This window comes from Coregonus clupeaformis, chromosome 17, assembly GCF_020615455.1.
Source record: "Coregonus clupeaformis isolate EN_2021a chromosome 17, ASM2061545v1, whole genome shotgun sequence".
In the NCBI taxonomy this organism is placed as follows: Eukaryota; Metazoa; Chordata; class Actinopteri; order Salmoniformes; family Salmonidae; genus Coregonus; species Coregonus clupeaformis.
This window is the reverse complement of record NC_059208.1, coordinates 5475180-5502912: the sequence shown is the minus strand read 5'-3', so window position 1 is coordinate 5502912 and position 27733 is coordinate 5475180. Positions and strand designations below refer to the sequence as shown.

Genomic DNA, 27733 nt, shown 5'->3' with positions numbered 1-27733 from the left:
GTTAAGGGGAAAGTAATCCGAAAGTAATCCGATTACGTTACTGAGTTTGGGTAATTCAAAAGTAACCATACTTGGACAGGTAACTAGTAACGGATTACATTTAGAAAGTAACCTACCCAACCATGAGTAAGTAATACAGTCCAGTAACAGCTTCTTTTGATGAATTAGAAAGAAAAGAGATTCAAATCAACCCGCAAGGTGTGTGGTCAAATGATTTGCGGTAAACATTAGCACCACCACTTGTGGTGCTTATGGTGAACCACAAAGTCAAACGGCAGTGGGTGTCGGCCTTTGGCAGTTGTAGTTTTAATGAACACACTAATCAAGAGTGTTGCTGCTCTGTGGGGGTGGGGAAAGGGGTAAGGGGGGCAAACTGACAGAAGACCACTAATGAGAGAGCCCCCTTCTCTCTCTGTGGAGGTGTGTGTGGTGTAATCCTACTGTACACGCTCCCCTGCCTCATTAGCATCATGCTAACAAGCCCTCTGCTGAGGAGGTGTCACTGGGTGGAGAGGAGAGATGCCACAGAGTGAGGGGTGGAGGAGGGGAGAGATGGGCATGTTTAACCCTTCACCCCCCTGGAGGGAACTCTGTGGGCAGAGAGAGGAGTGTACCTCGGTCTTGAATACACATGGCATCCTCTCACTCTGTTTGGTCTCACCCCTCTGTCTCTCTCTCTGTCTCTCTCTCAATTCAAATCAAAGGGCTTTATTGGCATGGGAAACATATGTTTACATTGCCAAAGCAAATGAAATAGATAATAAATAAACAATAAAAAATAGATAAAGTACAAAAGGGAAAATAAATCAACATAAATAAGGGTTGTATTTACAATGGTGTTTGTTCTTCACTGGTTGCCCTTTTCTTGTGGCAACAGGTCACAAATCTGGCTGCTGTGATAGCACACTGTGGTATTTCACCCAATAGATATGGGAGTTTCTTTTTTTTCTTTTCTTTTTTTGGGGGGGTAGATCAGCTTAATATTGCAGATAGATTGTAACTTCCATCAATGTAATTGCCTGCATCACTTCCAATCCCCCATGTTTTATATACATACATACATACATACATACATACATACATACATACATACATACATACATACATACATACATACATACATACATACCTACATATATACATGCATACATACATACAGTGAGGGGAAAAACGTATTTCAAATCAAATTCTATTGGTCACATGCGCCGAATACAACAGGTGCAGACATTACAGTGAAATGCTTACTTACAGCCCTTAACCAACAGTGCATTTATTTTAAACAACAAAAAAAGTAAAAATAAAACAACAACAAAAAAAGTGTTGAGAAAAAAAAAGAGCAGAAGTAAAATAAAGTGACAGTAGGGAGGCTATATATACAGGGGGGTACCGTTGCAGAGTCAATGTGCGGGGGCACCGGCTAGTTGAGGTAATATGTACATGTGGGTAGAGTTAAAGTGACTATGCATAAATAATTAACAGAGTAGCAGCAGCGTAAAAAGGATGGGTGCAAATAGTTTGCAGTGCAAATAGTCCGGGTAGCCATGATTAACTGTTCAGGAGTCTTATGGCTTGGGGGTAGAAGCTGTTGAGAAGTCTTTTGGACCTAGACTTGGCACTCCGGTACCGCTTGCCGTGCGGTAGCAGAGAGAACAGTCTATGACTAGGGTGGCTGGAGTCTTTGACAATTTTGAGGGCCTTCCTCTGACACCGCCTGGTATAGAGGTCCTGGATGGCAGGAAGCTTTGCCCCAGTGATGTACTGGGCCGTACGCACTACCCTCTGTAGTGCCTTGCGGTCGGAGGCCGAGCAGTTGCCATACCAGGTGGTGATGCAACCAGTCAGGATGCTCTCGATGGTGCAGCTGTAGAATTTTTTGAGGATCTGAGGACCCATGCCAAATCTTTTCAGTCTCCTGAGGGGGAATAGGCTTTGTCGTGCCCTCTTCACGACTGTCTTGGTGTGTTTGGACCATGATAGTTCGTTGGTGATGTGGACACCAAGGAACTTGAAGCTCTCAACCTGTTCCACTACAGCCCCGTCGATGAGAATGGGGGCGTGCTCAGTCCTCTTTTTTTTTCCTGTAGTCCACAATCATCTCCTTTGTCTTGGTCACGTTGAGGGAGAGGTTGTTGTCCTGGCACCACACGGCCAGATCTCTGACCTCCTCCCTATAGGCTGTCTCATCGTTGTCGGTGATCAGGCCTACCACTGTTGTGTCGTCGGCAAACTTAATGATGGTGTTGGAGTCGTGCCTGGCCATGCAGTCATGGGTGAACAGAGAGTACAGGAGGGGACTGAGCACGCACCCCTGAGGGGCCCCCGTGTTGAGGATCAGTGTGGCAGATGTGTTGTTACCTACCCTTACCACCTGGGGGCGGCCCGTCAGGAAGTCCAGGATCCAGTTGCAGAGGGAGGTGTTTAGTCCCAGGATCCTTAGCTTAGTGATGAGCTTAGAGGGCACTATGGTGTTGAATGCTGAGCTGTAGTCAATGAATAGCATTCTCACGTAGGTGTTCCTCTTGTCCAGGTGGGAAAGGGCAGTGTGGAGTGCAATAGAGATTGCATCATCTGTGGATCTGTTGGGGCGGTATGCAAATTGGAGTGGGTCTAGGGTTTCTGGGATAATGCTGTTGATGTGAGCCATGACCAGCCTTTCAAAGCACTTCATGGCTACAGACGTCAGTGCTACGGGTCGGTAGTCATTTAGGCAGGTTATCTTAGAGTCCTTGGGCACGGGGACTATGGTGGTCTGCTTGAAACATGTTGGTATTACAGACTCAGTCAGGGACATGTTGAAAATGTCAGTGAAGACACTTGCCAGTTGGTCAGCACATGCTCGGAGTACACGTCCTGGTAATCCGTCTGGCCCTGCGGCCTTGTGAATGTTGACCTGCTTAAAAGTCTTACTCACATCGGCTACGGAGAGCGTGATCACATAGTCATCCGGAACAGCTGGTGCTCTCATGCATGCTTCAGTGTTGCTTGCCTCGAAGCGAGCATAGAAGTGGTTTAGCTCGTCTGGTAGGCTTGTGTCACTGGGCAGCTCGCGGCTGTGCTTCCCTTTGTAGTCTGTAATAGTTTTCAAGCCCTGCCACATCCGACGAGCGTCAGAGCCAGTGTAGTACGATTCAATCTTAGTCCTGTATTGACTCTTTGCCTGTTTGATGGTTCGTCGGAGGTCATAGCGGGATTTCTTATAAGCGTCCGGGTTAGAGTCCCGTTCCTTGAAAGCGGCAGCTCTACCCTTTAGCTCAGTGCGGATGTTTCCTGTAATCCATGGCTTCTGGTTGGGGTATGTACGTACGGTCACTGTGGAGACAACATCATCGATGCACTTATTTGATCCCCTGCTGATTTTGTACATTTGCCCGCTGACAAAGACATGATCAGTCTATAATTTTAATGGTAGATTTATTTCAACAGTGAGACAGAATAACAACAAAAAAATCCAGAAAAACTCATGTCAAAAATGTTATAAATTGATTTGCATTTAAATGAGGGAAATAAGTATCTGACCCCTCTGCAAAACATGACTTAGTACTTGGTGGCAAAACCCTTGTTGGCAATCACAGAGGTCAGACATTTCTTGTAGTTGGCCACCAGGTTTGCACACATCTCAGGAGGGATTTTGTCCCACTCCTCTTTGCAGATCTTCTCCAAGTCATTAAGGTTTCGAGGCTGACGTTTGGCAACTCGAACCTTCAGCTCCCTCCACAGATTTTCTATGGGATTAAGGTCTGGAGACTGGCTAGGCCACTCCAACAACCTTAATGTGCTTCTTCTTGAGCCACTCCTTTGTTGACTTGGCCATTTGTTTTGGTTCATTGTCATGCTGGAATACCCATCCACAACCCATTTTCAATGCCCTGGCTGAGGGAAGGAGGTTCTCACCCAAGATGTGACGGTACATGGCCCCGTCCATCGTCCCTTTGATGCGGTGAAGTTGTCCTGTCCCCTTAGCAGAAAAACACCCCCAAAGCATAATGTTTCCACCTCCACCTCCATGTGGGGATGGTGTTCTTGGGGTCAGGCAGCATTCCTCCTCCTCCAAACACGGTGAGTTGAGTTGATGCCAAAGAGCTCGATTTTGGTCTCATCTGACCACAACACTTTCACCCAGTTCTCCTCTGAATCATTCAGATGTTCATTGGCAAACTTCAGACGGCCCTGTATATGTGCTTTCTTGAGCAGGGGGACCTTGCGGGCGCTGCAGGATTTCAGTCCTTCACGGCGTAGTGTGTTACCAATTGTTTTCTTGGTGACTATGGTCCCAGCTGCCTTGATATCATTGACAAGATCCTCCCGTGTAGTTCTGGGCTGATTCCTCACCGTTCTCATGATCATTGCAACTCCACGAGGTGAGATCTTGCATGGAGCCCCAGGCCAAGGGAGATTGACAGGTGTTTTGTGTTTCTTCCATTTGCGAATAATCGCACCAACTGTTGTCACCTTCTCACCAAGCTGCTTGGCGATGGTCTTGTAGCCCATTCCAGCCTTGTGTAGGTCTACAATCTTGTCCCTGACATCCTTGGAGAGCTCTTTGGTCTTGGCCATGGTGGAGAGTTTGGAATCTGATTTGATTGATTGCTTCTGTGGACAGGTGTCTTTTATACAGGTAACAAACTGAGATTAGGAGCACTCCCTTTAAGAGACACCTGGGAGGCAGAAATCTTTCTGATTGAGAGGGGGTCAAATACTTATTTCCCTCATTAAAATGCAAATACATTTATAACATTTTTGACATGCGTTTTTCTGGATTTTTTTGTTGCTATTCTGTCTCTCACTGTTCAAATAAACCTACCATTAAAATTATAGACTGATCATTTCTTTGTCAGTGGGCAAACGTACAAAATCAGCAGGGGATCAAATACTTTTTTCCCTCACTGTACATACACATATATATATATACATATATACACACATACATATACATATACACACCCACATATCCTTTAAAAATATATATATATTCCCCTTTATTACTTTCCAACCCCGCCACCCTTTCCCCACTTGGAGTAAACTAGTGAACAACAACGCCTAGGCCTCTACTTCCAGCCCATACCCACTATCTACATTTTATGGACACAGTCAATTTTACAATAATTACATTTTGTTTGTTCTTTCTCCTGAACTTCTTCTACTCTCAACCTCTCTGATCATTTTCATGATGTCCATCCGGTTTGCTTCTATATGCCATATCTTTCTAACTGTGCTCCTTCACAAAAGCTCCCAACCTACAACCCATACACTTATTATGGACACAGCGTGCCTACATTATTAGTTATCTTGTTATTATTTGTTGTTAGTTTTTATTAGTCCCATCCTCCAATTCCATTCAACACCTCCCATCTATCTTTTAACACCATCCATATAGGATTTCTATTTGCCATATATATTTCAACTGTACTGTGATGTCTTACAAAAGTTCTGAACCTTTCTATTCTCATTGTTTCTACAGATTGTGAATTGAAAATAAAAAAAAATTGCTAATAGTATTATTATGTTATTGATCGATTGACTATGACTTTTCAGATCACTCAGTAGTGCTATCTGCAGGGTTAGCTCCAGGTAAATATTGCAATCCTTTAGCCATTACTGGACCTGTGTCCAAAAACAAGCTACAAATGGACAGTACCAAAACAAATGATCTAATGATTCTGTCTCTTCACACGTCAAAAATCTCTTCCCAACTATTTTGCAATCTATATGGGACGGCTGTCAATCCTTTGGTCCTTAAATGAAACTGATATACTTTTTTATTTATCACAGTTTTCCTTAACCAATTATGTTCTTTAATGCAAGGCCGACAGACAAGTTCCTTACTTTCTCCTCCTTCCACTTTCCTCTTCCATTTTTGTGGTAAGGCTGCAATTATTACCACACTGTGGTATTTCACCCAATAGATATGGGAGTTTGTCAAAATTGGATTTGTTTTGGAATTCTTTGTGGGTCTGTGTAATCTGAGGGGAAATATGTGCCTCTGATATGGTCATACATTTGGCAGGAGGTTAGGAAGTGCAGCTCAGTTTCCACCTCATTTTGTGGGCAGTGTGCACATAGCCTGTGCCTTACTCACTCTGTACATAATGAAAGCTTTCCTTAATTGTGGGTCAGTCTCTCTGTTTAGAACTCTCTGTTTAGTGCCAAATAGCATTCCAGTTTGCTTTGTTTTTTGGTAAATTTTTCCAATGTGTCAAGTAATTATCTTTCGGGCTCTGTGAGGTCTGTTCTCTAGGTTAATCTCTCTGTAGGTGATGGCTTTGTTATGGAAGGTTTGGGAATCACTTCCTTTTAGGTGGTTGCAGAATTTGATGGCTCTTTACTGGATTTTGATAATTGGCGGGTATCGGCCTAATTCTGCTCTGCATGCATTATTTGTTTTTTACGTTGTACAAAGAGGATGTTTTTGCAGAATTCTGCAGGCAGAGTCTCAATTTGGTGTTTGTCATATTTTGTGAATTCTTGGTTGGTGAGTGGACCCCAGACCTCACAACCATGAAGGGCAATGGGTTCTATAACTGATTCAAGTATTTTTAGCCAGATCCTAATTGGGATGTCGAATTGTATGTTCCTTTTGATGCCGTAGAAGGCCCTTCTTGCCTTGTCTCTCAGATCATTTCAAACTTTGTGGAAGTTGCCTGTGGTGATGATGTTTAGGCCGAGGTAGGTATAGTTTTTTGTGTGCTCTAGGGCAACATTGTCTAGATGGAATTTGTATTTGTGGTCCTGGCAACTGGACCTTTTTTGGAATACCATTATTTTAGTCTTACTGAGATTTACTCTCAGGGCCCAGGTCTGACAGAATCTGTGCAGAAGATCTAGGTGCTGCTGTAGGCCCTCCTTGGTTGGGGACAGCAGCACCAGATCATCAGCAAACAGTAGGCATTTTACTTCAGATTCTAGTAGGGTGAGGCCTGGTGCTGCAGACTGTTCTAGTGCCCTCCCCAATTTGTTGATATATATGTTGAAGAGGGTGGGGCTCAAGCTGCATCCCTGTCTCACCCCACAGCCCTGTGGAAAGAAATGTGTGGTTTTTTTTGCCCATTTTAACTGCCCACTTGTTGTTTAATCATGGATTTTATAATGTTGTATGTTTTTCCCCCAGCACCACTCTATCAATTTGTATAGCAGACCCTCATGCCAAATTGAGTCAAAAGCTTTTTTGAAATCAACAAAGCATTGAGAAGACTTTGCCTTTGTTTTGGTTTGTTTGTTTGTCAATTAGGGTGTGCAAGGTGAATACGTGGTCTGTCTTACCATCATTTGGTAAAAAGCCAATTTGACATTTGCTCAGTACGTTGTTTTCACTGAGAAAATGTACAAGTCTGCGGTTAATGATAATGTCCTTGGTTACAAATATTGTGGAACATCAGTCCTTGGTTACAAATATTGTGGAACATGCCAGAGCTGAGGATGATGTTAGAGTTTATTTAGTGGTCTATATTTTATTTCATTTAGGATACCATCAGTCCGGTGGGTTCTGGTAGTCTTTAATAGCTGATTCTAAGATTTGTATGTTATATGTTTATATGTTTTTGCTGTTTGTTCTTTGTTATAGAGCCAAAAAGATTGGAGAAATTGTTTATCCATACATCTCCATTTTGGATAGATAACTCTTTGTTGTTTGTTTAGTGTGTTTCAATTTTCCCAGAAGTGGTTAGATTCTATGGATTCTTCAATTACATTGAGCTGATTTCTGATGTGCTGTTCCTTCTTTTTCCGTAGTGTAATTTTGTATTGTTTTAGTGATTCACCATAGTGAAGGTTTACACTCAGGTTTTCTGGGTCTATGTTTTTGGTTAGATAGATTTCTCAATTTTTTTCTTAGGTTTTTGCATTCTTCATCAAACCATTTGTCATTGTTTTTAATTAGGTTGTCTGCTTGAAATTTTTAGATTTGATAGGGAAGCTGAAAGGTCAAATATACTGTTTAGGCTTTCTACTGCCAGGTATTACTATTACAGTTAAATGTTTTGTCCAGGAAGTTGTCTAAAAGGGATTGAATTTGTTGTTATGTAATTTCTTAATATTGTGCAGTTCCTTTGGCTTTGATGCCATGACTGAGTATTGCTCTGTTCAAGTAGACTGTATTTTGCTGTGATCTGATAGGGGTGTCAGTGGGCTGACTGAACGCTCTGAGAGACTCTGGGTTGAGGTCAGTGATAAAGTAGTCTACAGTACTACTGCCAGGGGATGAGCTGTAGGTGTACCTACCATAGGAGTCTCCTCGAAGCCTACCATTGACTATGTTACAGACCCAGTGTGCGACAGAGCTGCAGGAGTTGTGACCCGTTTTTGTTTGTTGTTTTGTCATAGTTGTGTCTATGGGGGCATATTTGGGAGGGGGCATATTTGGGAGGGAATACTGTCACCTCCAGGTAGGTGTTTGTCCCCTTGTGTGCTGAGAGTGTCAGGTTCTTGTCCAGTTCTGGCATTTAGGTCGCCACAGACTAGTACATGTCCCTGGGCCTGGAAATGGTTGTTCTCTCCCTCTAGGATGGAGAAGCTGACATCATTAAAGTATGGGGGATTCTATTGGGGGGATATAGGTAGCACACATTTGTCTCCTTATTAATTTGTATCCAAATGTAAAATGTTCCTGTTTTGACTAATTTAATAGAGTGGGTTAGGTCTGCTCTATACCAAATTAGCAGTGAGTGTCTTCCCTGTTTCACACCTGGTAGTTTGGTGGATGGGACTACCAGCTCTCTCTAACCTAGAGGCCAACCAGTGTGTCCGTCTCCTCTATACCTCTCGTAGGATGACAATGTCTGTTTTTCCAATTTCTTTGAAGTCTGGGTTCCTGCTCTTTAGGCCAAAGGCAGATGACCTCAGACCTTGTATATTCCAGGATGAGATAGTAAAAGCTTTGTGTTCCATAGTGTCTAGTGGTGTTTCTCTCTCTCGCTGTATCACAGACAGTGTGCTCTGTATGTGTGACTTTCTATTACTGCCTCTTTTTTCTCTCTCCCTCTTTTCTTTTTTTCTTTCTCCTTTGTTCTCTGTCCCTCATCACCACAGCACAGTTTGGTTCTTTTAACAGAACATCTCCTAGTAGTTGTCTTTATCTCTTTCTTTCTCAGCCATTTGTGAATGGCGTCGGCTGGGGGAGAATGGAACTACAGTAGCAGTAACTAGACAGCTCCAGTAGCATAAAACTAGCTGCAGCTCTGTGGAGAAGAGTCCTACTCTCTCATTACATCAGACGTGTTACTGTTAGAGCAGTCTTATGTGGAACAAGGCAAACGATTAATGTAGTGATAAATCTTTTTCATGTTGGATAGGGAGATATGAGGTTTGGTACATCTAACTCCCTGTTCTGGCTGAATATTGTTGCGATAAGATCTTGCATGCAATAGTTACCAAAGACCACCACATGGCTGCAATACTGTTCATTCTTTAAGTCTGTTTGTTTCCTCAACATGGTTGCCTTTGTGTTTTACTGTATTGCTCTTTCTGCTAATGGCTAAATGACATGCCTTTAGTGTTATCTATACACATGATATAACATCATGCATATTAGTTGAATATTCAATTTGTAACAAAAGCAGTATGTGAGTGTCAAGACAAAAGGTTTTACTAGTTTTACTCATCAATCAACCATTCTCTCCCTCTTTCTCCAGGGGACAGAAGCGCAAGCTTGCTGAAGCCAATGAGGAGGAAGAGGGGCAGTCGGCGGACGAGTCCACCAAGGATTCTAACGAGGAAGAGGAAGGAAGCAGCTCAGAGGCTGATGAGATGGCCGCTGCCCTGGATGCGGAGCTTAACGACTTCATGTGACAAGGCTGAAATTGTTTGGACAAATTAACTGGACGTTTGATTGGACGTTTGTGAACAATAACTCACAGAAACACTCCCCTGAGTTATCCCAGCAGCTTTTCAACCACGTGGTACCTGAGAACCTTTCTGTCTCTACGCTGTGTGCGTGCGTGTGTTTTAACGAGGTGAATGTGTTGTACAGAATGAAAAGGTAGGCTAGTACAGTAGGAAAACGTTGGTGTGTAAATATAGTTGTAGATCATTTTTAGGGTTAATATAGAAACTTTCGACAAACACATTTGTGGTGTTTTATTGTGAGATAAAAATAGGATGTTTTACTTGAGTTTGTTTTTCTATGAAGACTTTTATATAAATTCAACAAATTATTAGATTTATTCATTGGTCATATGATGCCAAAGAGTTTGAACTAGGCCAATCAGAGCCTGCAGCTAAACATTTTACTCTGACGTCACATCCTGTGTTCCTATTTCCTGTTGTTTTTTAGGGGTTGATCATTAAAACGTTGTTACCAGCTGAAAGACTAAGATTCCTGAATGTGTCCCATTGGATAATTTCCTCTTCTTCTCTACCGTGGCGTTGGTACCAAAGCCATATACAGTGGCTTGCGAAAGTATTCACCCTCCTTGGCATTCTTCCTATTTTGTTGCCTTACAACCTGGAATTAACATAGATGTTTTGCACTTTGAAGATGCAAAATACGTTTTTTTGTGAAACAAACAAGAAATAAGACAAAAAAAACAGAAAACTTGAGCGTGCATAACAATTCACCCCCCCTAAGTCAATACTTTGTAGAGCCACCTTTTGCAGCAATTACAGCTGCAAGTCTCTTGGGGTATGTCTCTATAAGCTTGGCACATCTAGCCACTGGGATTTTTGCCCATTCTTCAAGGCAAAGCTGCTCCAGCTCCTTCAAGTTGGATGGGTTCCGCTGGTGTACAGCAATCTTTAAGGAATACCATAGATTCTCAATTGGATTGAGGTCTGGGCTTTGACTAGGCCATTCCAAGACATTTAAATGTTTCCCCTTAAACCACTTGAGTGTTGCTTTAGCAGTATGCTAAGGGTCATTGTCCTGCTGGAAGGTGAACCTCCGTCCCAGTCTCAAATCTCTGGAAGACTGAAACAGGTTTCCCTCAAGAATTTCCCTGTATTTAGCGCCATCCATCATTCCTTCAATTCTGACCAGTTTCCCAGTCCCTGCCGATGGAAAAACATCCCCACAGCATGAAGCTGCCACCACGCTTCACTGTGGGGATGGTGTTCTCGGGGTGATGAGTGGTGTTGGGTTTGCGCCAGACATAACGTTTTCCTTGATGGCCAAAAAGCTCAATTTTAGAGTACCTTCTTCCATATGTTTGGGAAGTCTCCCACATGCCTTTTGGCGAACACCAAACCTGTTTGCTTATTTTATTCTTTAAGCAATGGCTTTTTTCTGGCCACTCTTCCATAAAGCCCAGCTCTGTGGGGTGTATGGCTTAAAGTGGTCCTATGGACAGATACTCCAATCTCCACTGTGGAGCTTTGCAGCTCCTTCAGGGTTATCTTTGGTCTCTTTGTTGCCTCTGATTAATGCCCTCCTTGCCTGGTCCGTGAGTTTTGGGGCCTTTCAGAACAGGTGTATATATACTGAGATCATGTGACAGATCATGTGACACATAGATTGCGCACAGGTGGACTTTATTTAACTATTTATGTGACTTCTGAAGGTCATTGGTTGCACCAGATCTTATTTCGGGGCTTCATAGCAAAGGGGGTGAATACAAATGCACGCACCACTTTTCCGTTATTTATTTTTTTTGTATTTTTTTTAAACAAGTAATTTTTTTCATTTCACTTCACCGATTTGGACTATTTTGTGTATGTCCATTACATGAAATCCAAATAAAAATCAATTTAAATTACAGGTTGTAATGCAACAAAATAGGAAAAATGCCAAGGGGGATGAATACTTTTGCAAGGCACTGTATAAAGTCAACTGGGCTATCTGAGACAAACACCCAGCTTGCACTGCAATATCAACATCATCCTCATCTTCATCATACAACCATTAGTGATCAGCCGTCTATCTTTTGACTGACCTGGCTGAAAGCTCAAAACAGGAAGTATATGAGTTGCACTGTGGCAGTCCTCCTGGCTCCACCAATCTGAGGTGCCGGTCATCCTGGCTCCACCATTGAGTGGCTCCACCAATGAGTGGTGCCGGTCCTCCTGGCTCCAACAATGGTCTTGATGAACATTTCCAACACCAACTAATATGTGTTTTACTTCGAAAGGTGAAAGGTTAGCTTGTCTAGACCATAGAGATAGAGGACTCTAGTGCCCAAAAGGCCATTTTAACATTGACGACTTTCACCATTTTGAAGTAGTCAACTGGGTGGGACTTCCTATGGGTTAAGGAAGGATCACATAATGCTGTGTACTACTCCCTTCACAGAACAGCGGGGCCTCCCCACTCCTCTTTCTATTCTGGTTAGAGACAGTTTGCGCTGTTCTGTGAAGAGAGTAGTACACAGCGTTGTACGAGATCTTCAGTTTCTTGGCAATTTCTCGCATGGAATAGCCTTCATTTCTCAGAACAAGAATAGACTGACGAGTTTCAGAAGAAAGTTATTTGTTTCTGGCCATTTTGAGCCTGTAATCGAACCCACAATTGCTGATGCTCCAGATACTCAACTAGTCTCAAGAAGGCCAGTTTTAATGCTTCTTTAATCAGCACAACAGTTTTCAGCTATGCTAACATAATTGCAAAAGGGTTTTCTAATGATCAGTTAGCCTTTTATAATGATAAACTTGGATTAGCAAACACAATGTGCCATTGGAACACAGGACTGATGGCTGCTGATAATGGGCCTCTGTACGCCTATGTAGATATTCCATAAAAAATCAGCTGTTTCCAGCTACAATAGCCATTTACAACATTAACAATGTCTACACTGTATTTCTGATCAATTTGATGTTATTTTAATGGACAAAAAAAAATGCTTTTCTTTCAAAAACAAGGACATTTCTAAGTGACCCCAAACTTTTGAATGGTAGTATGTGTGTGTATATATATATATATATATATATATATATACATTATTTGCGAGAAAAAAAATATGGGGGATTGGAAGCAATGCAGACAATGACATTGATGGAAGTTTCAATCTATCTTCAATATTAAAGCTGATCTACCCCCTAAAAAATAAATTTAAAAAACTGTAGTTACTCCATAATACTAACCTAATTGACAGAGTGAAAAGAAGGAAGCCTGTACAGAATAAAAACATTCAAAAACATGCATCCTGTTTGCAACAAGGCACTAAAGTAATACTGCAATAAATGTGGCAAAGCAATTAACTTTTAGTCCTGAATACAAAGTGTTATGTTTGGGGCAAATCCAATACAACACATTACTGAGCACCACTCTCCATATTTTCAAGCACAGTGGTGGCTGCATCATGTTATGGGTATGCTTGTAATCGTTAAGGACTGGGGAGTTTTTCAGAATAAAAAAGAAACGGAATGGCACTAAGCACAGGCAAAATCCTAGAGGAAAACCTGGTTCAGTCTGCTTTCCACCAGACACTGAGAGATTAATTCACCTTTTCAGAGGACAAAACCTAAAACACAAGGCCAAATCTACACAGGAATTGCTTACCAAGAAGACCGTGAATGTTCCTGAGTTCCAGTGTAGACAAGTTACAGTTTTGACTTAAATCTACTTGAAAATCTATAGCAAGACTTGAAAATGGTTGTCTATCAATGATCAACATCCAATTTGACAGAGCTTGAAGAATTTAGAAAATATTAATGGGCAAATGTTACACAATGCAGGTGTCGAAAGCTCTTAGACTTACCCAGACTCACAGCTGTAATCGCTGACAAAGGTGTTTCTACAAAGTATTGACTGAATACTTATGTAAATGACATATTTATGTTTTTCATTTTCAATACATTTGCTACAATTTATAAAAAACATGTTTTCACTTTGTCATTATGGGGTATTGTGTGTAGGTGGGTGTGATTTTTTTGTATATTTAATCAATTTTGAATTCAGGCTGTAACACATCAAAATATGGAATAAGTCAAGGGGTATGAATGATTTCTGAAGGCACTATATAGGTTATTCCAAGTTTCCGTGTGGCCTTTGAGTTGTGATCGTTTAAACAGCGCTACACCCGAACGTTTGCCCCGTCCTATTGATTTCAGCGTGATATCAATGGAAGTGATTAACAAAAAAAGTGTTGCGTTACACTTACCGTGTTGGCGACCCACTTGAATCAAAATGCAACACTTCAAAATGTAGCTAGCTGTCTTCTACAAATTGTCCTCTAACCAGTGATGTACAGTGGCTTGCGAAAGCATTTACCCCCCTATTATTTCCTATTTTGTTGCCTAACAACCTGGAATTAAAATAGATTTTGGGGGGGGTTGTATCATTTGATTTAAACAACATGCCTACAACTTTGCAGATGCAAAATATTTTTTTTTGTGAAAGACAAAAAAACAGAAAACTTGAGCGTGCATAACTATTCACCCCCCCCAAAGTCAATACTTTGTAGAGCCACCTTTTACAGCAATTACAGCTGCAAGTCTCTTGGGGTATGTCTCTATAAGCTTGGCACATCTAGCCACTGGGATTTTTGCCCATTCTTCAAGGCAAAACTGCTCCAGCTCCTTCAAGTTGGATGGGTTCCGCTGGTGTACAGCAATCTTTAAGTCATACCATAGATTCTCAATTGGATTGAGGTCTGGACTTTGACTAGGCCATTCCAAGACATTTAAATGTTTCCCCTTAAACCACTTGAGTGTTGCTTTAGCAGTATGCTTAGGGTCATTGTCCTGCTGGAAGGTGAACCTCCGTCCCAGTCTCAAATCTCTGGAAGACTGAAACAGGTTTCCCTCAAGAATTTGCCTGTACTTAGCGCCATCCATCATTCCTTCAATTCTGACCAGTTTCCCAGTCCCTGCCGATGGACGAACATCCCCACAGCATGAAGCTGCTACGCACCATGCTTCACTGTGGGGATGGTGTTCTCGGTGTGATAAGAGGTGTTGGGTTTGTGCCAGACATAGCGTTTTCCTTGATGGACAAAAAGCTCAATTTTAGTCTCATTTGACCAGAGTACCTTCTTCCATATGTTTGGGGAGTCTCCCACATGCCTTTTGGCGAACACCAAACGTTTTTACTTGTTTTTTTCTTTAAGCAATGGTTTTTTTCTGGCCACTCTTCCATAAAGCCCAGCTCTGTGGAGTGCACGGCTTAAAGTGGTCCTATGGACAGATACTCCAATCTCCGCTGTGGAGCTTTGCAGCTCCTTCAGGGTTATCTTTGGTGTCTTTGTTGCCTCTCTGATTAATGCCCTCCTTGCCTGGTCCGTGAGTTTTGGTGGGCGGCCCTCTCTTGGCAGGTTTGTTGTGGTGCCATATTCGTTCCATTTTTTAATAATGGATTTAATGGTGCTCCGTGGGATGTTCAAAGTTTCAGATATTTTTTTATAACCCAACCCTGTACTTTGTCCCTGACCTGTTTGGAGAGCTCCTTGGTCTTCATGGTGCCGCTTGCTTGGTGGTGCCCCTTGCTTAGTGGTGTTGCAGACTTTGGGGCCTTTCAGAACAGGTGTATATATACTGAGATCATGTGACAGATCATATGACACTTAGATTGCGCACAGGTGGACTTTATTTAGCTAATTATGTGACTTCTGAAAGTAATTGGTTGCGCCAGATCTTATTTAGGGGCTTCATAGCAAAGGGGGTGAATACATATGCACGCACCACTTTTCCGTTATTTATTTTGTAGCATTTTTTGAAACAAATTATTTTTTTCATTCCACTTCACCAATTTCAACTATTTTGTGTATGTCCATTACATGAAATCCAAATAAAAATCCATTTAAATTACAGGTTGTAATGCAACAGAATTGGAAAAGATGCCAAGGGGGATGAATACTTTTGCAAGGCACTGTACATATTATACCCTGATTCAGTGTGGTTTTTGAGCTGTTCATTTTCATCTCCCCTCTCTCGTGCAATTGTGTTTTCCGGGTTGTCCTTTAACCAGTGATGTAAAAATATCTCCAGACCCCCACCGATCTATGAGTGATTTATTGCAAGTAAAATACAAGTAATATGATTACTATTGTTGCAGATGTATGTGAAGGATGATCAATGGAAACAAGATGCACTGGAGCTCAATTTCGAATCTCATGGCAAAGGGTTTGAATACTTATGTAAATAAGGTGTGTTTTTTATTTAGTATAAATTAGCAAAACATTCTAAAAACCTGTTTTCGGTTTGTCATTATGGGGTATTGTGTATAGATTGATGAGGAAAACATTTATTGAATTCATTTTAGAATAAGGCTGTAACGTAACAAAATTTGGAAAAAGTAAAGGGGTCTGAATACTTTCCGAATGCACCGTATACCAGAAATCACCAAAACGGGTTTGCCCTGCCTACTCTTAGGTAGTGTTAGAATCCAGGGCTGCGATTGGTCAAGGGTGAGAGGTCATGTGTCAGGAGTTAAAGCACTGTGCCACTGTGATGCTCGGTCCTCACCCAGAACATTAACTGCCACTTCATTATTAACCTGATTAGATAGATAAATATGAAATAGTTTGTTTTTCATTGTGGTTAAGGCATTCACCCCACCCTTGGTTTTCTCTATTCTGTTTTTGTTTGTTGTGTTATTATTTTAAATGAAAAGACTGATATGTAAAGTATTTGTATATTCTATTTCATACTTCACCTGACAGAAAATATACTTTTCATTGAATAAATATTTGTTTTTTAAATTGTGTTTGAAGTGGGTCTCTCTCGCTCTCTCTCTCGCGCTCTCGTGTGTGTGTTGAGAAAAAATAATGAATAACGAGTTACCAGAATTAAAGCTGGTTGGTGCCCAGCCCAGTGGTAGCATTTAGCAGCAGTCGATAGAGATTTGTTTAGCCAGTCAGACTAACAGATTTACAAACAATGTCTCTGTTGGAGGAAGAGCAGGCAGTCCATTACCTCTGGATGAACTGCTGCTGGCCCAGATATGGAGCGTACACACACACTAGTGTTGTTTTACTTCACATCTCTGGGCCTCATTTCCCCCACCACCATGTCACAGGAAAAAATAAACATATGATCATAAGATGTGAGTTGATAGACTGGCAGTGAGCCACGTGACTTTATGATAAGATGATTGGATATGAACTGAGACGTTGTTGTTGTGGCTTCTTCGGTAGTGAACTAATTCTCCCTAGCTTCACTGTCAGTATGTCTACTGATGCTCTGTAGAGTCTAACATTCCAATTAGACAGACGTCTATCTACCTATACATGCTACTGAAAAATACCTTGACAGCAAACTACTTTTTCCTCAGTATTCTGAAGTTCGGCTGATTATAAGTATTGATTTGGGACTTTTTTAATTAGTAATATTAAAATTAAATCAGTCTTAGAGATGCTTACTCACTAATATACCTGTATGCACATGATTTTAATTGCACCTTTTGACATTGTTGATCAATGGAAAATGGATTGAAAGAAATCCATTTCCAGCAACCATTAGCCCTGTGCCAGACATCCCTCTCACACCACTAATAATTGATACATGTGTAATAATGTGTAGCGAATGGAGTGTATTGTACCGTATGCTTCCCAAATGGCACCCTATTCCCTATATATAGTGCATTACTAGTACACTAAATAGGGAATAGGGTGCCATTCGAGACAACCATCTTCTCATTCTAATGTATGGAACCTGAAATGCACCTCTGGATTTCTCCTTCTCATCATCACAGAGACAGTCTCATTATCTGAATGTACATCCCACAGCAGGAGTCATCATGTAGAAGTTGATTAGTTGTTTGTAATGATAGGATGGAGACCAAGGTACTGTAACTGGGGAGAAAAACATGAGACCTTAAAAGCATTTTTAGTATCATTTTCCTTTTAACCACATTCTTACTCTCCAGGCAAAGAGCATAGAATTTAACGTAGTATTTTTTTGTAGCTAATAATCTTCTTCAGAGATGTTGATCTCATTTATTCAAATGTTTTATTCAGTGTGAAATTATTATTTGACATTAGGAGTGATGTAAAATACAATATAGAAATCTCTATACAGGTATGCTATATACAGGCTTTACAGTTGTCTGTTTTATGCCATTAAGTCAGTTAAATGGGTGTCCAGGTGAGATGTTGGTTATGGTTCTCCATCTCTCTCTCTCCATCCCTCTCCCTCCATCCCCCTCAGTTGGGAGAGTGGCAGGGTAGGTGAGGAACAAGATCACTCAGACAAATCCTCTCTTTCACACCGGAATCCCTCCATCCCTGAGGCCTCATCTCCTAAGGTCTGTGAAATGCTTCCTGTTCCAGATGATTGACAGATGGTTCATCGTTCATTCCACGTTTCTGCCGAGTTGGCTTTTCCGCTGCCATCTTCTGTTCTGCTGTATTTTCTCCAGTTTTATCCCTGTTTTAGGTGTCACTCACATCTGTCTCCAGCCTAACTGACAGAACTCCCAGCCAATGGTTGTTCTGTCTGGTTGACAGGTGAAGACCAGCCTATCTCAGCAGGTTTAGGCGCCCTGGGGGCGGGAGTGTATGAGACGGTGAATCACTGTGGAGAGGAGAGAGAGGAGACCACAGAAGAAGAGCTTCTAACCTCAGGGTTTTTCTTGGATAAATACGGGTTATATAAGAGAAGAGGAGACTACATAAACTATCATTGATGAAGGTTAGGTTTCACAGATTAAAACATGAGGAAGTCTCTCAGGGCGTCTCTGTTTCTACATACCTTCGCTTCTTCCTTTTACCTTCTGTACTGCCTCATCAACCTGCTGCTGTCTCCATATACCTGTAGTTGTAAACTGGACAGGTTACCATTTCAGAGATTAGTTCAAGGGAGGCAGATTTGCTACATGAGCTGTAGTCTTTCTGGGTTCCGAGATTACATGAGCTGTCAACTATGGTATGTTTAGCTTTTGTAACAAGGGGGTATCTCTACTCTTTTTATATTATATTATCCTCTACTCTTTAAAGGTAAAAGTTTCCCCTGTGAACTTAAACCTTTCCTGAAGGTGAAGACATATCGTTGGTGAGCAAGTCAGCCATCCTACAGCTCTCCTACATCTCACAGCTCTCTCCTATTCCCACGACACCACCCTAAAACAGGGTTGTTAGAATGTCAGGCTTTGCTCTCCTGTATGTAGGCCGGCAAGAGGAAGCTGAACTGGCTGTTAGTGGGAAGGTCTTCAAACAGAAAGGTTCTGTTAACGGGAGATTGAGGATGACAGATCACGCTGAATTCACCAATATACAGTGGGGGGAAAAAGTATTTAGTCAGCCACCAATTGTGCAAGTTCTCCCACTTAAAAAGATGAGAGAGGCCTGTAATTTTCATCATAGGTACACGTCAACTATGACAGACAAAATGAGAAAAAATATCCAGAAAATCACATTGTAGGATTTTTAATGAATTTATTTGCAAATTATGGTGGAAAATAAGTATTTGGTCAATAACAAAAGTTTCTCAATACTTTGTTATATACCCTTTGTTGGCAATGACACAGGTCAAACGTTTTCTGTAAGTCTTCACAAGGTTTTCACACACTGTTGCTGGTATTTTGGCCCATTCCTCCATGCAGATCTCCTCTAGAGCAGTGATGTTTTGGGGCTGTCGCTGGGCAACACGGACTTTCAACTCCCTCCAAAGATTTTCTATGGGGTTGAGATCTGGAGACTGGCTAGGCCACTCCAGGACCTTGAAATGCTTCTTACGAAGCCACTCCTTCGTTGCCCGGGCGGTGTGTTTGGGATCATTGTCATGCTGAAAGACCCAACCACGTTTCATCTTCAATGCCCTTGCTGATGGAAGGAGGTTTTCACTCAAAGTCTCACGATACATGGCCCCATTCATTCTTTCCTTTACACGGATCAGTCGTCCTGGTCCCTTTGCAGAAAAACAGCCCCAAAGCATGATGTTTCCACCCCCATGCTTCACAGTAGGTATGGTGTTCTTTGGATGCAACTCGGCATTCTTTGTCCTCCAAACACGACGAGTTGAGTTTTTACCAAAAAGTTATATTTTGGTTTCATCTGACCATATGACATTCTCCCAATCCTCTTCTGGATCATCCAAATGCACTCTAGCAAACTTCAGACGGGCCTGGACATGTACTGGCTTAAGCAGGGGGACACGTCTGGCACTGCAGGATTTGAGTCCCTGGCGGCGTAGTGTGTTACTGATGGAAGGCTTTGTTACTTTAGTCCCAGCTCTCTGCAGGTCATTCACTAGGTCCCCCCGTGTGGTTCTGGGATTTTTGCTCACCGTTCTTGTGATCATTTTGACCCCACGGGGTGAGAGCTTGCGTGGAGCCCCAGATCGAGGGAGATTATCAGTGGTCTTGTATGTCTTCCATTTCCTAATAATTGCTCCCACAGTTGATTTCTTCTAACCAAGCTGCTTACCTATTGCAGATTCAGTCTTCCCAGCCTGGTGCAGGTCTACAATTTTGTTTCTGGTGTCCTTTGACAGCTCTTTGGTCTTGGCCATAGTGGAGTTTGGAGTGTGACTGTTTGAGGTTGTGGACAGGTGTCTTTTATACTGATAACAAGTTCAAACAGGTGCCATTAATACAGGTAACGAGTGGAGGACAGAGGAGCCTCTTAAAGAAGAAGTTACAGGTCTGTGAGAGCCAGAAATCTTGCTTGTTTGTAGGTGACCAAATACTTATTTTCCACCATAATTTGCAAATAAATTCATTAAAAATCCTACAATGTGATTTTCTGGAGAGAAAAAATCTCAATTTGTCTGTCATAGTTGACGTGTACCTATGATGGAAATTACAGGCCTCTCTCATCTTTTTAAGTGGGAGAACTTGCACAATTGGTGGCTGACTAAATACTTTTTTCCCCCACTGTAGCAGCATCAAAGTTATTACTTGAATCCATTACAATCAGTGTGGTTTGTCATGAAAATATATGCGGTGATGTGTGGCATATACTTTTGATTAAAGCATCATTCTTCTTTATTTTCAATTATCAAAACTCTAATAATCAACGATTTATTGCATAAAAGTTCACGACTTCCTAGTGAAATTATTGACCCAGTGAGAAGGAACAGGCATTTCATTTCATGAAGCGATCTCTTCACGAGACGGAGAGGAACTCAACCCTGTCTTCAGATACTCACTCTCTACTTTAACCATACGTTCGATTCTAAAGTGTGTCTGTAGAAAGTTAGAATTTTGAATATTTGCATGTTTTGAGATGCATCATCCCTCAGCGTCTTCAGGATCCATTCCCAGTGCGGGCGTTGGCAGAGGGTTGGCAGGGCGTTGGCAGAGGGTTGGGAGGGCGTTGGCATGGGTGCGTGAGGGTACTACAGTAAATCAACTCTATGAGTGTTGCTCCCTTAACACAGCAGATGATGGAGGGATGCTGTTCAGACGCATGACAGAACACATTCAATCATCATGCAGTGGTGTTCAAACTGCCCGGCCGGGCTTTACTGTCATAGATCAGTAATATATTGCCGCCATGCAAGTTTCTCAAGTTCTGATTGAATGATTTTTCAAGTTAACTTCAGGATTAGACTAGTTTCTGAGTGAACCTCCAGCTGCCTCTCACAGGGGGCTGTGTATGTGTCCCAAATGGCACCCTATTTCCTATATAGTGGGACCCCTATGGGCCCTGGTCAAAAGTAATGTGAACTTTTAAGGGAATGTTGCCTTTGGAGACAGCCTGTGTCTTGGTTGTCCTGCTTGCAGACTGAGTAAAGCCAACTTTTGAAAACATAGTTTTGGAGCTATTGAGTGCTTCCCAGTCTTAGGTTCCCAAAATAACTCATGGACTGTATTTCAATAGCTGCAGTGTAAATCTGATAATGTGTTTAGTGATGCTGGTAATAACTGGGTCAGTTCAACAAGACAAGACAGCAGCTCGTGTATGTGTGCATGCGTGCCTTCCTTCCTTCAAATTCTGGTAGCTTTAGGTACCATGTTGAATTTGTACACTTTTCAACACTCATTTTAAAGTGCTGGTTCAGGAGCAACTATTCCATGCCAGCGGTGCTACTGTCAAAGTGAATGAAAAATGACTGTTATTTTTGCTCTGTAACTCAGTCATGTCCCTCTCACAAGCTTATTACATATCCCTTTTTGTCTGTTAGCCTGTGACTCTGTCCCTTGTGTCAGCCGTAGTGACGGGGCATATTATTCAGAATCCCAGACCTCAACAGCCAATTTCCGCTCCTCCAGTCTTACAGCGGTGGGTTGTTAATGCTGTGGGTATTTTTGTCCAACGGCAGAGTAGAGTTTTAGCTGCTGCTTATTTTAAATATTAAAGTGGAGTATATTATGGCAGCATGCACCTATGTGACTTTATAAATCCACCAATGTGAATTGACAGTGTAATGGAGGATTTAAAATAAAAGAACGCCACCAGAGCTCACGAAGAGGTGGAAAGCCTGAGTGGACCCCTTGTGACATCACAGATGGAACTGGGAATAACACTAGATGTTGTTGCAGTATACATTTTTTATCTGAACCATACTGTGTACAGTAAGATATAGTTGGACTTCGAGATTTGACAGTGCTGTGGAGATCCCATTCTTCTCTCCATCTCTGTGACATTAGGGGATCACTGGTCTCAATATTACCTTCTAGGAACATTGGGTTTCTTTATAGTAGCTATGTATGTTTTCAACCGAAATTGTCTGGATGATTTGTGCTGCAATTTCCCTCTCACTGTAGAAAATCAGTTCAAAATTGCCTTAGGTCTTTGCACTATGCTCTATGCTCTTTAAAATGAGAGAAGATTTTCTAGCCTTGAAGCAAAATACCAGGAACCCTGTATTTTAGGTAATAGCTGGAACCATGTATTTGATGCCCCTTCTGAACTTGACCTTTAGAATCATTAAGTTTATCACAAAGCAGAACCAGAGGTCTGAGGGGTCCTGTACATGTCCTGATGTCCATATCCATGTTCCACCACACAACAACAACCAGCCAGTGGCCTATCACCATGCCTCCCTGGGCTGCTTCACAAGGATTCTGACAGAGCTAACAAGCTACACAACAACCTTCCCTTTAAATAACCTCTCTCTCAGATGGCTTCTGTGTTTTTAGCCTCTAGCTGTTATGAGGCTAGCTCATCATCTATGAAGACCATTTCATTTTATAGTGTATATATTAATTGCCTTATAGATATTTCAAGAATCCCTAAATCAATAGTGGGAATAATCATATTTTCATTGATGGTGAGATAATATACATCGAGGGAAGTGCTATTTTACATATACTGTATCTCTGTAATTTAGACACATTTGGTCCACGTCAAGTAGGGAACTTCTAACAGCAACATTAACAGTTGTAGGGATTCATGAATGATCACGTGTGACTGTAAAATGCATCCCCTATCCAATCAGACAGGGCTCCAGAGCCATGTGATGTGATGTCTTCCCCTATTTCCTTATCTCTATCTGCCTTCCCCTCGTTGCAGTGTGAACAAAGGTTATATAACTTTCATGAAGAGAATTTGTGGACTTCCTAAAGATTCCAACTCTACACCATCTATCTGTGGTTGTATGATTTATTACAGTCATAAGACCTCTCACAGGCCCCGAGCCTCACTGCGGCCGGTTTGTCTTTGTTGGCTCTTTGTTTCCAGTGTTGAGAGGACATGATAACATTTAGCTACTATAGGAAATGATAACATTTAATGCACTACTCAGGAGGGAGTCAGAGGGTGTCACGATCGTTCATAGACGGGACGGACCAAGACGCAGCGTGAAATGTTTATTGAACTGAATAAACATACAAAAACAACGAAACGTGACGTCGGAAGGCTAACACTAACCGAACACAAACAAAAACCCACAACACAGGCAGGAAAACTGGCTGCCTAAGTATGATCCCCAATCAGAGACAACGAGCGACAACTGCCTCTGATTGGGAACCACACCCGGCCAAACATAGAAATACAAACATAGATTATTCACACCCTGACCAAACTAGCTAGAGTTATATAGGCCAGGGCGTGACAGTACCACCCCCCCAAAGGTGGGGACTCTGGCCGCACAAACTTGACTGAATAGGGGAGGGTCCGGGTGGGCTTCCAGCCTCGGTGGCGGCTCCGGCTCCGGAGTGGAGCCGCTGACCGGAGCTGGATCAGGCACCGGTGGAGCGGACTGCTCTGGCTCCAGCGTGGAGCCGCTGACCGGAGCTGGATCAGGCACCGGTGGAGCGGACTGCTCTGGCTCCGGAGTGGAGCCGCTGACCAGTGCCGAACCAGGCACCGGTGGAACGGGCACGGGCCGTGCCGGACTGGCGACGCGCCCCACTGGCTTGGTGCGACGAACAGGAACAGGCCGGGCCGGACTGGCGACGCGCACCACTGGCTTGGTACGAGGAGCAGGAACAGGCCGGGCCGGACTGGCGACGCGCACCACTGGCTTGGTGCGAGGAGCAGGAACAGACTGGGCCGGACTGGCGACGCGCACAACTGGCTTGGTGCGAGGAGCAGGAACAGACCGGGCCGGACTGGCGACGCGCACCACTGGCTTGGTGCGAGGAGCAGGAACAGGCCGGGCCGGACTGGCGACGGGCACCACTGGCTTGGTGCGAGGAGCAGGAACAGGCCGGGCCGGACTGGGAACACGCACCACTGTCTCTCCACCTTTCAGGGCCTCCATCTGCCTTGCCAGATCCTCTCTTATCTCCCGCCAGGTCCATCCTCTCTGCTCCTCCTGGGCATGCTGCTTGGTCCATTGGTGGTGGGTTCTTCTGTCACGATCGTTCATAGACGGGACGGACCAAGACGCAGCGTGAAATGCATCCATGTTTATTGAACTGCATAAACATACAAAAACAACGAAACGTGACGTCGGAAGGCTAACACTAACAAGCCACACTAACCGAACACAAACAAAAACCCACAACACAGGCAGGAAAACTGGCTGCCTAAGTATGATCCCCACTCAGAGACAACGAGCGACAGCTGCCTCTGATTGGGAACCACACCCGGCCAAACATAGAAATACAAACATAGATTATTCACACCCTGACCAAACTAGCTAGAGTTATATAGGCCAGGGCGTGACAGGGGGGAGATATTGTGTTGCAGAACTGGGTTCAAAAAGTATTTAAAATACTTTAGCTGGGCTTGGTTTACACTGGAAATATATATATAAACGCAACATGCAACAATTTCAAAGATTTTACTAAGTTACAGTTCATTTAAGGAAATTGGTTATAAATTCATTAGGCACTAATCTATGGATTTCACATGACTGGGAATACAGTTATGCATCTGTTGGTCACAGATACCTTAAAAAAGGTAGGGGCGTGGATCAGAAAACCAGTCAGTATCTGGTGTGACCACCATTTGCCTCATGCAGCATGACAAATCTCCTTCACATAGAGTTGATCAGGCTGTTGATTGTGGCCTGTGGAATGTTGTCCCACTCCTCTTCAATGGCTGTGTGAAGTTGCTTGATATTGGCAGGAACATGCTGTTGTACAGTTGAAGTCGGATGTTTACATACACTTAGGTTGGAGTCATTAAAACTCATTTTTCAACCACACCACAAATTTCTTGTTAACAAACTATAGTAATTTTTCCAACAATTGTTTACAGACAGATCATTTCACTTATAATTCACTGTATCACAATTCCACTGGGTCAGAAGTTTACATATACTAAGTTGACTGTGCCTTTAAACAGCTTGGAAAATTCCAGAAAATGATATCATGGCATTAGAAACTTCTGATAGGCTAACTGACATCATTTGAGTCAATTGGAGGTGTACCTGTGGATGTATTTCAAGGCCTACCTTCGAACTCAGTGCCACTTTGCTTGACATCATGGGAAAATCAAAAGAAATCAGCCAAGACCTCAGAAAAAGAGTTGTAGACCTCCACAAGTCTGGTTCATCCTTGGGAGCAATTTCCAAACGCCTGAAGGTACCACGTTCATCTGTACAAACAATAGTACACAAGTATAAACACCATAGGACCACGCAGCTGTCATACTGCTCAAGAAGGAGACGCGTTCTGTCTCCTAGAGATTAACATACTTTGGTGCGAAAATTGCAAATCAATCCCAGAACAACAGCAAAGGACCTTGTGAAGATGCTGGAGGAAACAGGTACAAATGTATCTATATCCACAGTAAAATGTGTCCTATATCGACATAACCTGAAAGGCCGCTCAGCAAGGAAGAAGCCACTGCTCCAAAACCGCCAGAAAAAAGCCAGACTATGGTTTGCAACTGCACATAGGGACAAAGATCGTACTTTTTGGAGAAATGTCCTCTGGTCTGATGAAACAAAAATAGAACTGTTGTGCCATAATGACCATCGTTATGTTTGGAGGAAAAAGGGGGATGCTTGCAAGCCGAAGAACACCATCCCAACCATGAAGCACGAGGGTGGCAGCATCATGCTGTGGGGGTGCTTTGCTGCAGGAAGGACTGGTGCACTTCACAAAACAGATGGCATCATGAGGAAGGAAAATTGTGTGGATATATTGAAGCAACATCTCAAGACATCAGTCAGGAAGTTAAAGCTTGGTCGCAAATGGGTCTTCCAAATGGACAGTGACCCCAAGCATACTTCCAAAGTTGTGGCAAAATGGCTTAAGGACAACAAAGTCAAGGTATTGGAGTGCCCATAACAAAGCCCTGACCTCAATCCTATAGAAAATGTGTGGGCAGAACTGAAAAAGCATGTGCGAGCAAGGAGGCCTACAAACCTGATTCTGTTACACCAGCTCTGTCAGGAGGAATGGGCCAAAATACACCCAAATTATTGTGGGAAACTTGTGGAAGGCTACCCGAAACATTTGACCAAAGTTAAACAATTTAAAGGCAACGCTACCAAATACTAATTGAGTGTATGTAATCTTCTGACCTACTGGGAATGTGATGAAAGAAATAAAAGCTGAAATAAATCATTCTCTCTACTATTATTCTGACATTTTACATTCTTAAAATAAAGTGGTGATCCTAACTGACCTAAGACAGGGAATGTTTACTAGGATTAAATGTCAAGAATTGTGAGAAACTGAGTTTAAATGTATTAGGTGTATGTAAACTTCCGACTTCAACTGTACATGTCGATCGATAAAATGCAATTGTGTTTGTTGTCCGTAGCTTATGCCTGCCCATACCATAACCCCACCGACACAATGGGGCACTCTGTTCACAACGTTGAAATCAGAGAACCTGAGGGGGCCGAAACTGTGGACATTTTTTAAACAGATATTAAAAAACACATTTTTCGCTTTGCTTTTCCTTAGGGTGCTTTTTAGTCGTTCAGTTTTTATTGTTATTCTTTCGTTTTTTACCCTCTTTTGTTTGTTTTGTAGTAAAAATGTCAGTTTTTATTTTCCTTGCTTTTATTTGTTTTTTCCTGTGACCACATTGTGTTGCATTCCATGTATGAAATGTGCTGTATAAATAAAGCCTGATTTGATTTGATCAGCAAACCGCTCGCCCACACGACCCCATATGTGTGAATTGCCATCTGTCAGATACAGTTGAAACCGGGATTCATCCATGAAGAGCACACTTCTCCAGCATGCCAGTGGTCATCGAAGATGAGCATTTGCCCACTGAAGTCAGTGAGGACGACAAGCATGCAGATGAGCTTCCCTGAGATGGTTTCTGACAGTTTGTGCAGAAATTATTTGGTTGTTCAAACACACAGTTTCATCAGCTGTCCGGGTGGCTGGTCTCAGACGATCCCGCAGATGAAGAAGCCGAATGTGGAGGTCCTGGGCTGGCGTGGTTACACATGGTCTGCGGATGTGAGGCCTGTTGGACATACTGCCAAACTCTCTAAAACGACATTGCAGGTGGCTTATGGTAGAGAAATTAACATTCCATTCTCTGGCAACAGCTCTGGTGGACATTCCTGCAGTCAGCATGCCAATTGCACGCTCCCTCAAAACTTGAGACGTCTATGGCATTGTGTTGTG

General features: G+C 42.6%; 1 protein-coding gene across 2 annotated transcripts in view; it reads left to right on the top strand.

The window, feature by feature from the left end:
- The window catches only part of LOC121586516 (RNA polymerase II subunit A C-terminal domain phosphatase), a 111761-nt gene extending 101457 nt beyond the window's left edge, over window positions 1-10304 (top strand). For both annotated transcript variants that reach the window (XM_041903254.2, XM_041903253.2), the window contains exon 13: window positions 9624-10304. In XM_041903254.2, the coding sequence (XP_041759188.2) occupies window positions 9624-9780 (157 nt within the window). In that variant the 3' untranslated portion in view covers window positions 9781-10304. The remainder of the gene's footprint in view (window positions 1-9623) is intronic.
- Window positions 10305-27733: the final 17429 nt, after the last annotated feature.